At 43.3% G+C, this 14,740-nt stretch overlaps 1 protein-coding gene across 2 annotated transcripts in view; it reads left to right on the top strand.

Annotated features, from left to right (window-relative positions):
* Positions 1-12,527: 12,527 nt before the first annotated feature.
* Positions 12,528-14,740, top strand: part of mta2 (metastasis associated 1 family, member 2) — a 40,160-nt gene continuing 37,947 nt past the window's right edge. For both annotated transcript variants that reach the window (XM_060933869.1, XM_060933860.1), the window contains exon 1: positions 12,528-12,955. In XM_060933869.1, the coding sequence (XP_060789852.1) occupies positions 12,928-12,955 (28 nt within the window). In that variant the 5' untranslated portion in view covers positions 12,528-12,927. The remainder of the gene's footprint in view (positions 12,956-14,740) is intronic.

Below are 14,740 nucleotides of genomic sequence, written 5' to 3'. Positions count from 1 at the left end.
GCTGCTGACACAATTCTACTCTGCCATCATTCAGTCTGTTCTTTGCTCTTCCATCACTGTTTGGTTTGGATCGGTCACCAAACAGGAGAAGAACAGACTGCAACGGACAATAAGGTCTGCAGAGAAAATGATTGGTGTCAACCTGCCCTCCATCCAAGACCTATACTTGTCCAGAGTCAGGAAACGGGCAGGTAACATCTCTGCGGACCCATCACACCCTGGTCATAATCTGTTTAATCTTCTCCCCTCAGGGAGGCGATATAGATCACTGTATGCAAAAACAACCAGACACAAGAATAGTTTCTTCCCTGAGGCTGTCTCTGTGATGAACAGCTAAAATCCAGATTCATATATCAGTAATATCACTTGTAAAATATCTGTACACTCATACCGTCATTCTGTGCACACTGTATACATTATATTTATTTATCTATTTCATACTTGACTTACCTGGATTACTTTGCACTATGCACCTACTGCACCATTTTTTTGTTTGTTTGTTTGTTTTGTGTATATACGCTTTTTATCTGTTTTGTACTATGAGAGCTCAGTGAAACCGGAGTCAAATTCCTCGTGTGTGTCCACATACCTGGCAATAAAAGTGTTTCTGATTTCTGATTCTGACGTTGCAATAGCTATGCAGTCTGCACTGTAAAAAAAAATTAGTCAAGCCAACTTAAAAATGTAACGCAACCTGCTGCCAAAGGATTTTGAGTAAACTCAACTCCGGGCCAAATAGTTGTGCTGACCTGCTCTTTTAAGTCGACACAGATGAGTATTTTATGTTGACCTTACTTTATTTAGCAAGTTCAGTGCATTCAAATTGTGATGTTGAAATAAATTGAAATAATCATTCCAATTAACTTGGAAAAGCAAGTTGGCACAAAAAACATTAAGTTATCCTAAATTATTCTTTTTTGGGGGCTTTTTCCACCTTTATTGGATAGGACAGTGTAGAGACAGGAAATGAGCGGGAGAGAGATGGGGAGGGATTGGGAAATGACCTCGGGTTGGAATCAAACCCGGGTCCCCGGATTTATGGTATGGTGCCTTATCCACCTGAGCCACAACACCCCAAAATGTTCTTTTAAGTTCACATAGAAGAGTATTTTATGTTGAGTTGACTTGACTTGCCTTTAGAAGTTCAGTCCAACAAATTGTTTAGTTGAAATAAATTGAAATAATAATGCCAATTAACTTAGAAGAGCAAGTTGGCACATCATGGTTCTAAGTTGAGTTTACTCAAAATCCTTTGGCAGCAGGTTGCGTTACATTTTTAAGTTGGCTTGACTTTTTTTTTTTTACAATGATTTAGTGTGCATTACATTTTTTAGTTAACACAAACCTCTCAACACTTAAGTTCTACTTCACTTTGCCTATTATTACACAAACAGAAACAAATACCGACATACAAGGAGGAAATTCCCTGGCCTCTGTTGAGGAAAACTTAGTCTATACTCCTACACAACGTCTCGTGTCAGTTTCCATGGATTTCTCACTCCACCCGACCGTTGAAACTTTCGAACTTGTGAAGTGCGCATGCGCAGTGGCATTGGTTAAGGGGCGTCAATCAGCACTTGAATATATAAGTTCACTTAACTTAATTTTCCAATTCCTATGAACTTGTGGCGAAGGAAAGGCGTCTCAACTATTTTTTTTTAGTTACTTGAACAATTAGAAGGGAAATTTGTTCATTCAACTTAGAATCCTTTTTTCACTCAACAATTTTGCAAGTTACATTTTTTACAGTGTGGTTAGTCAAATGACTTTCTATGGATTTGCCCACCAAGTTGCCGTAGCCTTGTCCATGGCTAACATTAACACATACTGTAGCTAGTTAACTTGGACACTGTTAGTTAGCATGTAAACACGGAATTACACTAAAATGAATAACTTATCTGAAGTGCTTTTAGAAATGTTTTAGTATAATCTTGCCAAACAAACAGAATGTAGAAATCTTTCTTTTCTAGTAATGTTAGTTACCCAATATAATTTTGAGTTTGAAAAGATTTTGCTAGCATGTCAGGTGGCACTTCACTAACTAGCTAGCTTAACATTAAACCACCATGATTCCACTGGCAGATTCATATGTGCATGAATACATACACTTGTGCGCGCACGCTCACATACGACCTGTGAGATGGACAGTATTGTACTAGTCAGTCACAACAAATTGTTGGATTTTTTTGTTTGGATGTCAGATGATGGTCTTGCATTTTTTTTTGTCTTGCTTAAAGCAGTGTTGCTATTGAGCAGTTATTAAGCTTGAGGTATGGACCTGGGTTTTAATCAGGTTGGATTGTCCTTTTTATTTTCTGAGTAAGCTGCATTTACAGCTATTCCACTGTCTTCCTGATTAACTAGAAAGGAAAAAACTGAACAAACTGATTAGGAAGGCAGGATCTGTCCTGGGCTGTGCACTGGACTCAGTGGACGTAGTGGGGGAGAGGAGGATGTTGGCCAAGTTGTCATCCTTAATGGTGAACACCTCCCATCCACTGCAGGAGACAGTAGCAGCACTGGGCAGCTCCTTCAGTGACCGGCTCCTCCATCTGCGGTGTGTTAAGGAGAGATACAGCAGCTCCTTCCTCCCTACTGGTGTGAGACTGTACAACCGGCATCTCACCAAGCACAGCACCAGTCACTCCTCACAATAATGAACAATACTGTCCAGATCACTTCTACATCCATAGTAACCCCTCTGAACGTATACCGTGTGCACTATCAGCATCAGTACTTTACAGCGAACTGCTAGCTACACATGGTTAAAATGGCTCTTGTGCAATATACCGACTTACTTGTGCAATACTATCTGGGTAATAATACCTGTGCAATACTTACACGTGCAATACCACCTTTGTAATACACTTATGTTAACTATATATCTGCAAACCTGCTAATTTATGCAAATTTGTTAATTTTTTTAATCTCTAAATTTGTAGTTTATTTATTTTATACTGTATATATCCTTTTTTGTATACTTAGTACTTTTGCACTACTCCTTCACTGCCTTATCTTTTTCTCTTTATATATTTTGCTGCTGTAACAATGTAAATTTCCCCTTGTGGGATAATAAAAGGCTATCTTATCTTATCTTAACATATACATACATGTGTGCACACACTGCCAGAGCTGGGTCAAAACACTACCATGCTGCTTTGTGGGGGTGGGGAGGAGTGTTACAATAAAAAAATAATAATAAATGAAAATGATAGTGGTTCTTTTTCAGTTCAGGTGTGTTTAATTTTGTAACATTCTACCAGGTGTTTATTCTACAGGTTCTGCAAGTTAGTCAGTAAATCCAGTCGGTTGCTTCAGAGGCATTAGGTTTTGTAAGCGTTGTGGCAATAATACAACGATGCATTGACAGAAAATGTACTTTTAATACTTAAATATTTTTAAAAGCAAGTACTTCAGTACTTTAACTTAAGTAAAAATTTGACTGGACCATTTTCACTTGTATCGGAGTAACATTTGACCAGTGGGATCTGTACTTTGACTTTAATGAAGTTGGGTACTCTGACTGGAACAATGTGAGGAGAGTGGTGAGGACAGCAGAGAAAATCATTGGGACTTCTCTTCCCTCCATTCAGGACATTGCACCAAGGTGTTGCATGTCTCGAGCCAGAGACATCATCAGTGACCCCTCACACCCTCACTATCAGGGGTGTAGCTAGGGAGGGGTCCTGGGGTGCCAGTGACCCCCCCCCCCCCCCTTTGTCGGACCATACATTTTTTTCAATAGCTGCATAAGAATATTAGAAAACTGCCCACTGTAATTTTTCTAACTTTTTTTTTTAAACTAGATTGTCACCTCAGCCTCATTAGGATTTCTATAACCATGTATGGACTTCCTGTGGTTTGGGCGCGAAAACCCAGTTTGTCAGAGTGTGTGCGGGAGAGGCGGATGTAAGTGCAGATACGTTAAATAATACACAGTGTGATATGAGCATAAAGTGCGTTAAACACACACAACAGACAAACAGTCTGAAACAGCAGGCAAAGTCGTAATAGAGGAAACCGGCAGGAGGTCAATCGAGGCGCAGACAGAATATCAGAGGCAAAACTATACAAGATCAAGGGACGAGAAACAGGAGTCGAAAAACCAGGAGGTTAACAGGGACAGGAAACAAGGCTCAGTAAGGCATACTAGACGTGGTGTAATACTTCGCATTGTCTTTGCATGGGCGCAGTCCTTAAACAGCCCAAACATAGTTCACCGATTAAAGACAGGTGTTTTTTGTTAACTGCGCGCATGCCAGAGCTTGTTAGATGCATGTGCAGCCCGAGGTGCGCCTTCAGGTGCATGAGCCAAGGCGTGCAGGACTGATACAGTTCTGCGCAAGTGCAACACGATCGCACTAGAGAGCACAGTCAATCTGCCAGTGTAGCTGCAGTCTTCTTACAGTGGTGCTCGAAAGTTTGTGAACCCTATAGAATTTTCTATTTTTCTGCATAAATATGACCTAAAACATCATCAGATTTTCACACAAGTCCTAGAAGTAGATAAAGAGAACCCAGTTAAACAAATGAGACAAAAATATTATACTTGGTCATTTACATATTGAGGAAAATGATCCAATATTACATATCTGTGAGTGGCAAAAGTATGTGAACCTTTGCTTTCAGTATCTGGTGTGACTCCCTTGTGCAGCAATAACTGCAACTAAACATTTCCGGTAACTGTTGATCAGTCCTGCACACCGGCTTGGAGGAATTTTAGCCTGTTCCTCCATACAGAACAGCTTCAACTCTGGGATGTTGGTGGGTTTCCTCACATGAACTGCTCGCTTCAGGTCCTTCCACAACATTTCAATTGGATTAAGGTCAGGACTTTGATTTGGCCATTCCAAAACATTAACTTTATTCTTCTTTAACCATTCTTTGGTAGAACGACTTGTGTGCTTAGGGCCGTTGTCTTGCTGCATGACCCACCTTCTCTTGAGATTCAGTTCATGGACAGATGTCCTGACATTTTCCTTTAGAATTCGCTGGTATAATTCAGAATTCATTGTTCCATCAATGATGGCAAGCCGTCCTGGCCCAGATGCAGCAAAACAGGCCCAAACCATGATACTACCACCACCATGTTTCACAGATGGGATAAGGTTCTTTTGCTGGAATGCAGTGTTTTCCCTTCTCCAAACATAACACTTCTCATTTAAACCAAAAGTTCTATTTTGGTCTCATCCGTCCACAAAACATTTTTCCAATAGCCTTCTGGCTTGTCAAAGTGATCTTTAGCAAACTGCAGATGAGCAGCAATGTTCTTTTTGGAGAGCAGTGGCTTTCTCCTTCCAAACTTGCCTTGCACACCATTGTTGTTCAGTGCTCTCCTGATGATGACCTCATGAACATTAATATTAACCAATGTGAGAGAGACCTTCGGTTGCTTAGATGTTACTCTGGGGTGCTTTGTGACCTCGCTGACTATTATACGCCTTGCTCTTGGAGTGATCTTTGTTGGTTGACCACTCCTGAGGAGTGTAACAATGGTCTTGAATTTCCTCCATTTGTACACAATCTGTCTGACTGTGGATTGGTGGAGTCCAAACTCTTTAGAGATGGTTTTGTAACCTTTTCCAGCCTGATGAGCATCAACACCGCTTTTTCTGGGGTCCTCAGAAATCTCCTTTGTTCGTGCCATAATACACTTCCACAAACATGTGTTGTGAAGGTCAGACTTTGATAGATCCCTGTTCTTTAAATAAAACAGGGTGCCCACTCACACCTGATTGTCATCCCATTGATTGAAAACACCTGACTCTAATTTCACCTTCAAATTAACTGCTAATCCTAGAGGTTCACATACTTTTGCCACTCACAGAAATGTAATATTGGATCATTTTCCTCAATAAATAAATGATCAAGTATAATATTTTTTGTCTCATTTGTTTAACTGGGTTCTCTTTATCTACTTTTAGGACTTGTGTGAAAATCTGATGATGTTTTAGGTCATATTTATGCAGAAATATAGAACATTCTAAAGGGTTCACAAACTTTCAAGCACCACTGTAGTTGCGAATTACGAGTATTTCCTCTTGTGTTAATAATTTGCCATGTCAAAACAAGCGAAACTTTCCTCCTTCTTTCGACGTGAAGACAGGTAAGCAATTTATTATATATATATTTTTCCATCAAAGTTGCATTTTGTGGCATTGAAGCTAAGTTTCAGTGTGTCGTTTCTACAACACAACATCAAGAAAACGTGGAAGAAACAGCAATAATGGAAGAGCCGGTTCTAAGCTACCTAAAACTAGCAATGGTAATTATTTTTTGTTACATAATGTACTCAGGCTGCCAGTCAGTGTGTGACTGACACACACACACACACACACACACACACACACACACACACACACACACACACCCTGAAAAATTCTAGCTACGCCCCTGATTATGGACTGTTCTCCCCTCTGGCCTCTGGAAAGAGGTTCCGCAGCATTTGGTGCAGGACCACCAGGTTCTGTAACAGCTTTTTCCCCCCCAGACTGCTGAACTCCAAACCCTAACTTCTATTTATAACTTGAGCATTCCGAATTCCACAGGTCACTTTATACTATTGCACTTTATAATATTTTTGCTGCTGCATAATTTAATTTAATACACTTCGTATTTATTTCCATGCTGAGCCAAATTGCAACGAAAGTCAAGTTTATTTGTATCGCGCTTTTAACAATAAACATTGTCGCAAGGCAGCTTTACAGAATGTGAACGACATAAAACATGAGCGAATTTTATCCCTAATCTATCCCCAATGAGCAAGCCTGTGGCGACGGTGGCAAGGAAAAACTCCCTCAGACAACATGAGGAAGAAACCTCGAGAGGAACCAGACTCAAAAGGGAACCCATCCTCATTTGGGCAACAACAGACAACATGACTATAACATTAACAGTCCTAACATAAAGTCAGCTTCGTTGACCTTATAACTCTTTATGGATGGAAACTTGAGTGCAAATTTCACTGGGCTGTGACAGCCTGCGACTAGTTGGAGACACAACAATTGCGATATGTCTGTGAAGATTCTCAGTCATCTAGGTCATAGTAAACTGTGGGTGGTAAAAGAGAACAACTGGACTTGCTTGAAGATTCTTGAAGACGTTTCACCTTTCATCCGAAAGGCTTCTTCAGTTCTGCCTGACTAATAGGGAGTATCAGGTATTTATCCTCTCATGGATGAAAAGCAATCCTAAGGTGTCGTTGAGTCATCCTGTTGGTGTGGGTCACTGGGGGCTGGGTGTGAACGGCCTTGAGAGTCGTTGGGGTGATCAATGGGTTGTTGGTTCTCTCTGTCCTCCTGTGAGTCACTGAAAACAGCTGGGTTTTGGTGAGCATTCAGGCCCTGTCCACACGGCAACGGATTCAGGTGAATCCGATACAATTGTTTATCGTTTCGGCCTGGCGTCCACACGGCACCGGCGTTTTGGGTGCCCCAAAACGCAATCTTTTGAGAACGGGTTCCAGAGTGGAAAGATCTGGCAACGTTGCCATTGCGAAGTCGTCTGGATGAGTAGAACGGATTTGTTTACGATGACGTCACAACCACATGACTGTGAGTGCTTCACGCCGGGTAGAAGTGTAACGAACTCGATGCGAGTTGTCAACAAATCATATAACTTGGTTCATGAAACGCGCTTACAAAATATTTTCACTGTGAATATTTATTGTGTAATGGTGCAAAGTGAGAGAGAGAGAGAGAGAGAGAGAGAGAGAGAATAGCCCTTAGGGCAGAGTCAATCCCGCCAGCAAAAATAGGGAAAAAAAGGAGCGATCTCACCTCTTCAGATGTTGGTTTAAGTCCTACAATACATTCCTCAAAAAGGGCGTAGAAGAACAAATTAATCCATCAACGTGTAGCATTCAATTTTTTCCGGACCATTAAAGATGCTGCCTTCCGCGTAGAATCATACGTCATCCTCGCCGCCATATTGGATGGGGCAAAGCGGAGAATAAAGATGCCTTATTCATGTGCTGTGTTTAACTGTACCAACAGGTTTACCGTCCAAACGAGATCACATGGGATTACCTTTCACAGGTGAGACTGGAAAAATACTTTTCATTGTATTTGGTCATTATAACGTAATTTTACGAACAGATTTTTCTGACTTTGTGGCTAATATGAAGTCTCGCGCATAATAGTTTATGTGCATGCGTCCTTACTTCTATTGTTCTGGTGTCTCCGAAGGGACCGTCTTACAGCGCCCCTAGAGGTGTGGCATGTGTATTGCATCGTTTTCAGCAAGCGTTGCATTGCCATATGGACCTGATATTTTACTGATCGTTGCCCATGTGGACGCGATATTTTTTTAAATAACATCTCGTTGCTGTTGTCGTGTGGATGTAGCCTCAGTTGTCTGGGAAGTGTGCCAAGGACTGTATTGTAGGTGGCTGATAAACGATGTCTTAGACCAGCCTTTCTCAACCAGGGTGCCGTGGCACCCTGGGGTGCCGTCTGGCTTCATTAGGGGTGCCGTCAAAAAATGATATATTCTAACATTGAAATAAATAAAATGAATTAAAATTCAAAAAACGATAGTTACACTAATGCAGATCATTGCTGCCTCACACATCATCAAAATTTGTCTCATGGCCCCCTTTCCCATGTCACAACGTCACTACCGGGATCAGCGTATGGTTAGTGTGACTGCGTATATTTTATATGGGGGTGCCTTGAGAATTTGCATATTTCTGAACGGTGCCGTGACTGAAAAAAGGTTGAGAAACGCTGTCTTATGGCCCTTTTCCACTACCCTTTTTCAGCTCACTTCAGCTCGCTTCAGCTCACTTCAGCCCGACACGGCTCGCGTTTCGACTACCAAAAACCGGCACGACTCAGCTCGTTTCAGCCCTGCTTAGCCCCTAAAACTCGCACCGTTTTGGAGTGGGGCTGAAGCGAGCCAAACCGTGCTGACTGAGGTTGGGGGCGTGAGCAGACACTCCCCTGTGCACTGATTGGTGAGGAGGCGTGTCCTCACATGCCCACACACGCCCCGCGAGCGCGCTGGGATCTGTAAACACCGCAAACCCGGAAGGAGAAGAATTACAAATTACGAGAATTTCTGAAGCCTTATGCGCCTCGCCTCATCTATACGCTCTTGCCAGTATCTGTCCGCGTTGTCGGTGACAACAAGCCACAGCACCAAGACCAGCCACACTAACGACTCCATGTCCTCCATGTTTATTGTTTACTATTCGGGTCGTGAGACTACCGCTTAAAAGCTCACTGAATCAGTGACATACAGAGCATCGTGGACGAGTTCGCGGAGTGCAAGGCTCGTCGTATGCCCTTCAAATAATGCGCGCAGTAGGCTATTGATGTTTTTATTATAAGCCATGTACAGTATGTCACCTAATGTTTTTTTGTTTCTGAGTTACATGTTCGTTTGAAGGACTTAATGTACAAAATAACATAGTTGCACCCCGTAGTGTTGAAATTGGTAAACACAGTGCATTCAGTGAGGTTTGCACCGCCCTCCTTTTATTTCTGACTCTTCCTGTCACCACTCTGAGCGCTCATTCGTATGCCCTTCAAATAATGTGCGCAGTATAGGCTATTGATGTTTTATTATGAGCCATGTACAGTATCCTAATGTTTTTTGTTTCTGAGTTACATGTTCGTTTGAAGGACTTGATGTACTAAATAACATAGTTGCACCCGGTAGTGTTGAAATTGGTAAACACCGCAGTTGCGGACATTTTGTAGCCTAAAACGATGTTATGATAAGCTTTAATAAAGTGCCCGGTCATTTGCCCCGCCCCCGGCCCGGCTCTGACTTGTTCTGCCACTGTCACTGATGTCACTGTTTGCGCTGCTTAACGGCATCACGTGACGTCCACCCACTTTCGCTAACTCCACCCAATGTGTCCACCCACTTCCAGCCAGCACGGTTCAGCGCGGTTGTAGTCGAAATGCAACTCCAACAGCCCCGCTCAGCTCGACTCAGCTCGACTCGGCACGGCACGGCTCAGCCTCGTTTGTAGTGGAAAAGCGGCATTAGACCACCACCTCTGTTCAGTGATGGCTGTTCCAGGTTGACAAAAATGGCTTCTTTAACTCCTCACTCATACCAACAGTCCTCTCTGGCTAAAATGCATACATTGCAATCCTGAAATGACTGTCCTTTGTTATTAAGATGAAGATAGACAGCAGAGTCCTGGCCTGAGGAACTGGCTCTGCTGTGTTGAGCCATGTGACTAGTTGGAGACACAACAATTGGGATAATATGCGAATATCAGGGTGGCACGCTGGTGTAGTGGTTAGCGCTGTCGCTTCACAGCAAGAAAGTCCGGGTTCGAGCCCCATGGCCGACGAGGACCTTTCTGTGCAGAGTTTGCATGTTCTCCCTGTGTCCGTGTGGGTTTCCTCCGGGTGCTCCGGTTTCCCCCACAGTCCAAAGACACAGGGCCATGTTAACCCTTGCCAAGGCCCTGGGCAGACACCCCCCCGAGGCCCCACCCCTGCCTGTTGTCAACTGTGCTCAGCAAATTCACCCCCTCAGATGTGCCTGTCTAACTAGACACAGAAACTTAAATAATGACGGTGGCACAATTAGAAATACTATTGAACGATAAAACTTTATATCCATCAACACCTATTTAATCGAGAAAAAGCAATGGTGAAATAGGCAATTGCATGGTGAAAAAATCCATCAGACATCACAGTTAACAAGTCTGGTTAACTAAAGTTTAGCCTCAAGAAGCCTTTGAATGAGTGAGTCAATGAACAACATGTCAAGAACATAACCTAGGCCTACAACAGTTTCTTTAGTATTCAGAACAAGAACATTCATTTGGTATATAACCGTTCGTTTTCATTTTGGAATCCAGGCGACTTTTAACTTGTGAAAACAAAGAGCGATAACAAAGAAAGAAAAATATCTTGCTTCTCAGAAATAAATCTCAAAATGTTAGGCTATGTGAGACATTTCATCCTTTCACACACGTAATGTCCCAAACAGCAGTGGCACACAGCTTTGCGCATTCAGTTTGACAGCCATGGGCCAACTTACAAGGGCACTTTCCTACTTTTCTGGAAAGCAAAGTCATTAATTAAATCATTGAACTCAAGCTGGCGTAGCGTGTGAAGACATGGTGGACAGTGATCATATTGACAACGACGGGTGATTTATGCGACGGGACAAGGTGGGCTTCCTTACGGGTGGCGAAATGCATCAAAAATGTTATCAATATGATCAAAACTTCTGAAAATATCGTTTCATATTTTCCGATCTCACTACCTCCGAGGCCCCCTAGTGGCCGAGGCCCTGGGCAGCTGCCCATGAAGCCCATTAGGATAACGCGTCCTTGCAAAGGCATGCAGGTTAGGTTAACTGGTGACTCTAAATTGACCGTAGGTGTGAATGTGAGTGTGAATGGTTGTCTGTGTCTGTGTCAGCCCTGTGATGACCCGGCGACTTGTCCAGGGTGTACCCCGCTTTTCGCCCATAGTTAGCTGGGATAGGCTCCAGCTTGCCTGCGACCCTGTAGAACAGGATAAAGCGGCTAGAGATAATGAGATGAATGATCTTGGGGTTTTTTTTGTTTGCTTTTATTTCCTTTAATTATTTATCATGGGGCGGCACGGTGGTGTAGTGGTTGGCGCTGTCGCCTCACAGCAAGAAGGTCTGGGTTCGAGCCCCGTGGCCGGCGAGGGCCTTTCTGTGTGGAGTTTGCATGTTCTCCCCGTGTCCGCGTGGGTTTCCTCCGGGTGCTCCGGTTTCCCCCACAGTCCAAAGACATGCAGGTTAGGTTAACTGGTGACTCTAAATTGACCGTAGGTGTGAGTGTGAATGGTTGTCTGTGTCTATGTGTCAGCCCTGTGATGACCTGGCGACTTGTCCAGGGTGTACCCCGCCTTTCGGCCGTAGTCAGCTGGGATAGACTCCAGCTTGCCTGCAACCCTGTAGAACAGGATAAAGCGTCTAGAGTTAATGAGATGAATGATCTTGTGTTTTTTTGTTTGTTTGCTTTTTTCCCTTTAATTAGTTATCATGGGGTGTCACGGTGGTGTAGTGGTTAGCGCTGTCGCCTCACAGCAAGAAGGTCCGGGTTCGAGCCCTGTGGCCGGCGAGGGCCTTTCTGTGTGGAGTTTGCATGTTCTCCCCGTGTCCGTGTGGGTTTCCTCCGGGTGCTCCGGTTTCCCCCACAGTCCAAAGACATGCAGGTTAGGTTAACTGGTGACTCTAAATTGACCGTAGGTGTGAATGTGAGTGTGAATGGTTGTCTGTGTCTATGTGTCAGCCCTGTGATGACCTGGCGACTTGTCCAGGGTGTACCCCGCCTTTCGCCCGTAGTCAGCTGGGATAGGCTCCAGCTTGCCTGCGACCCTGTAGAACAGGATAAAGCGGCTAGAGATAATGAGATGAGATGCGAATATTAATTCAGTGTGATGCTGTTCCCAGTAAAACCATAGTGTAGTCGGTGAGCTCGAGCGCGTGTCTGCTTCGAAGATCACTCGTGCACGAGCCACGCTCGTGAGTGACGTCACGATTCCGAAGATGACGTTACGCGAGGGGGAGGGGGAGGAGTGGTGGTGCTGGTAGTGAGGAAGAGGATGATGAAGCTGGAGCGGAGGATGGGAGGAAGAGTGGCGTGAGACACACGCAGGCTGGCTGCTGACTCGAGGACCTCGCGGACACGCGCGTGTGTTAAACGCGTGAGTGACTGGGACTTTCAGAAGGACTTAATTATTGGACTGAGACAAAGAGACACGTTTGAAGCGTCCTGACGGAAAGTTGAAACTTTTCGGCGCCTCCACAGCTCGCGCTGCTACCGCGCCGGTCCCGGCTTTTGTCTCTACACAGCGGAGCGCGACGGCGGTTCATGCAGGAGTGAGAATCAACATCCGCCTGATTTTTTTTTTTTTTTAAATATCACACCAGAGCCGAAGCGGTCGGTGTGTGTTTGCGGGGGAGGGGTGAGAGAGAATGGCGGCCAACATGTACCGCGTCGGAGGTGAGTGATTTCAGATAAACGGCTGTGAAAAATGAGGCTTTTTCTGTAGCAGGCTAATGCTAGGCTAACCTGGCTGATTAGCTGGAGGATTCGTTAGCCTAAATGCTAACTAGCCTGCTAGCCTGGCTGATTAGCTGGAGGATTCGTTAGCCTAAATGCTAACTAGCCTGCTAGCACGGCTGATTAGCTGGAGGATTCGTTAGCATAAATGCTAACTAGCATGCTAGCCTGGCTGATTAGCTAGAGGGTTCGTTAGCCTAAATGCTAACTAGCCTGTTAGCGCGTTTTCTCATTTGCTAGCATTTTGTATTTCCGCCTTCTCGACAATGGCCGGCTTTAGCTAGCTTGTTTTAACGAGCTAACCAGGCTGCTGGAAGAACAAGTAAAAGTTTTGAAGGAAAGTTTTTGAGAAGATATGAAACAGTTTGCTGTGTGGTTTTGAGGCTCGGGAATACTTTCACTGGGTCAAATGAGGGTTCGGGTTCGGTTTGACTTTGTGGAATAGTTTATCAGACAGGTTTTTTTTTGTTGTTTGTTTTTTGTTGCTAACGTCTGCAAGCATGTTAAAATGAGCTTATTAGCTGAATAAGAGCTAAAAACAATCAAATGGGTGAATAAACAGGAGAAGTGAGGTGTTAGTGTTTTGTATATAACAGTCTGAGCACAAGATCTGTTTTCAGGTGCATCTCACAGACTTGGTGTTCCTTAGCTTTGCACTTTGTACGTGATCATTAATTTTTTTTTATAAAATATTATTAGACTGTCAGATTGCTCTGGATGTTTCGAAGCCTGGCTTGTTTTTTAATGATGTGATCAAACAAAAAAGCACTCAGTCACTAATTTGGACAACCCCAGTTCAGGACTAGTTCACAAATGAAATCTCAGGATTACACACATGCAGTATATATTGTGTTTGTATTTATTATAAAGCAGATCATTTGTGAGCTGATTAAATGTCTAGCTGACTGACAGCCTTCAAGATCTCTTCTGTAACTTCTATCTGGTCACTTCCTGAGCCACACATAGATTTACTTCCTTTCTGACTGAAGTGTCCTGAATCCAGAGATTCTTTTTTTAAGTGTTTCCAGAAGCCCAATGAGGAGCAGTGTGATGGAGTGTAAATCATCTCGCTGTGATGTTTAAAGGTTGTAGTTTTGCTGTCTCCAGCTGCAAACATCCTCAAGCTGTAAAGGCCACGGTTCCCTTTTTTCGTTCCTGTCTTTAATGAGGGCGAAGAGATGATTAGGTAGATAGAAAGAAACTTTATTGATCCTGACAGAAACTTAGGTGTCCGGTGGCTTGGTACGACACACATAATAAAAGATTAGATTAGATCAAACTTTATTGATCCCTTTGGGAGGGTTCCTTCAGGGAAATTAAGAAATGAGCCTGTCTAAAATAACTCCACTATACATAAATGTATTGTAGTAGACTTAAGATTTTGAACAAGGCCGTGTACATATGGAGATAAATAATTCAACAGTGCAAAAAGATTGTGCAATGAAAGTACACACACACATTAAAAAATAGCCTGTACAAAGTAACTACACTATCCGTGAACATAGTATACCAAAGACTTTGAACTACACTGTCCTGTACGTGGTATTTTTGGAAGGTATTCTTGTTATCTCTGTAACGGAGCTCCATTAGGAGGCATTCTGAACCAGCTGGTCATTCGTTCATGAGGATTCATTCAGGCTCCATTATACAAGGTTCCATGAATCTCAGTCTGGATGCTTTCGTCCACAGGATTGAATGAAATTTCTGCCTGTCTTTTTGTCATTT

This window comes from Neoarius graeffei, chromosome 1, assembly GCF_027579695.1.
Source record: "Neoarius graeffei isolate fNeoGra1 chromosome 1, fNeoGra1.pri, whole genome shotgun sequence".
In the NCBI taxonomy this organism is placed as follows: domain Eukaryota; kingdom Metazoa; phylum Chordata; class Actinopteri; order Siluriformes; family Ariidae; genus Neoarius; species Neoarius graeffei.
This window is presented reverse-complemented; position numbering and strand designations above follow the sequence as displayed.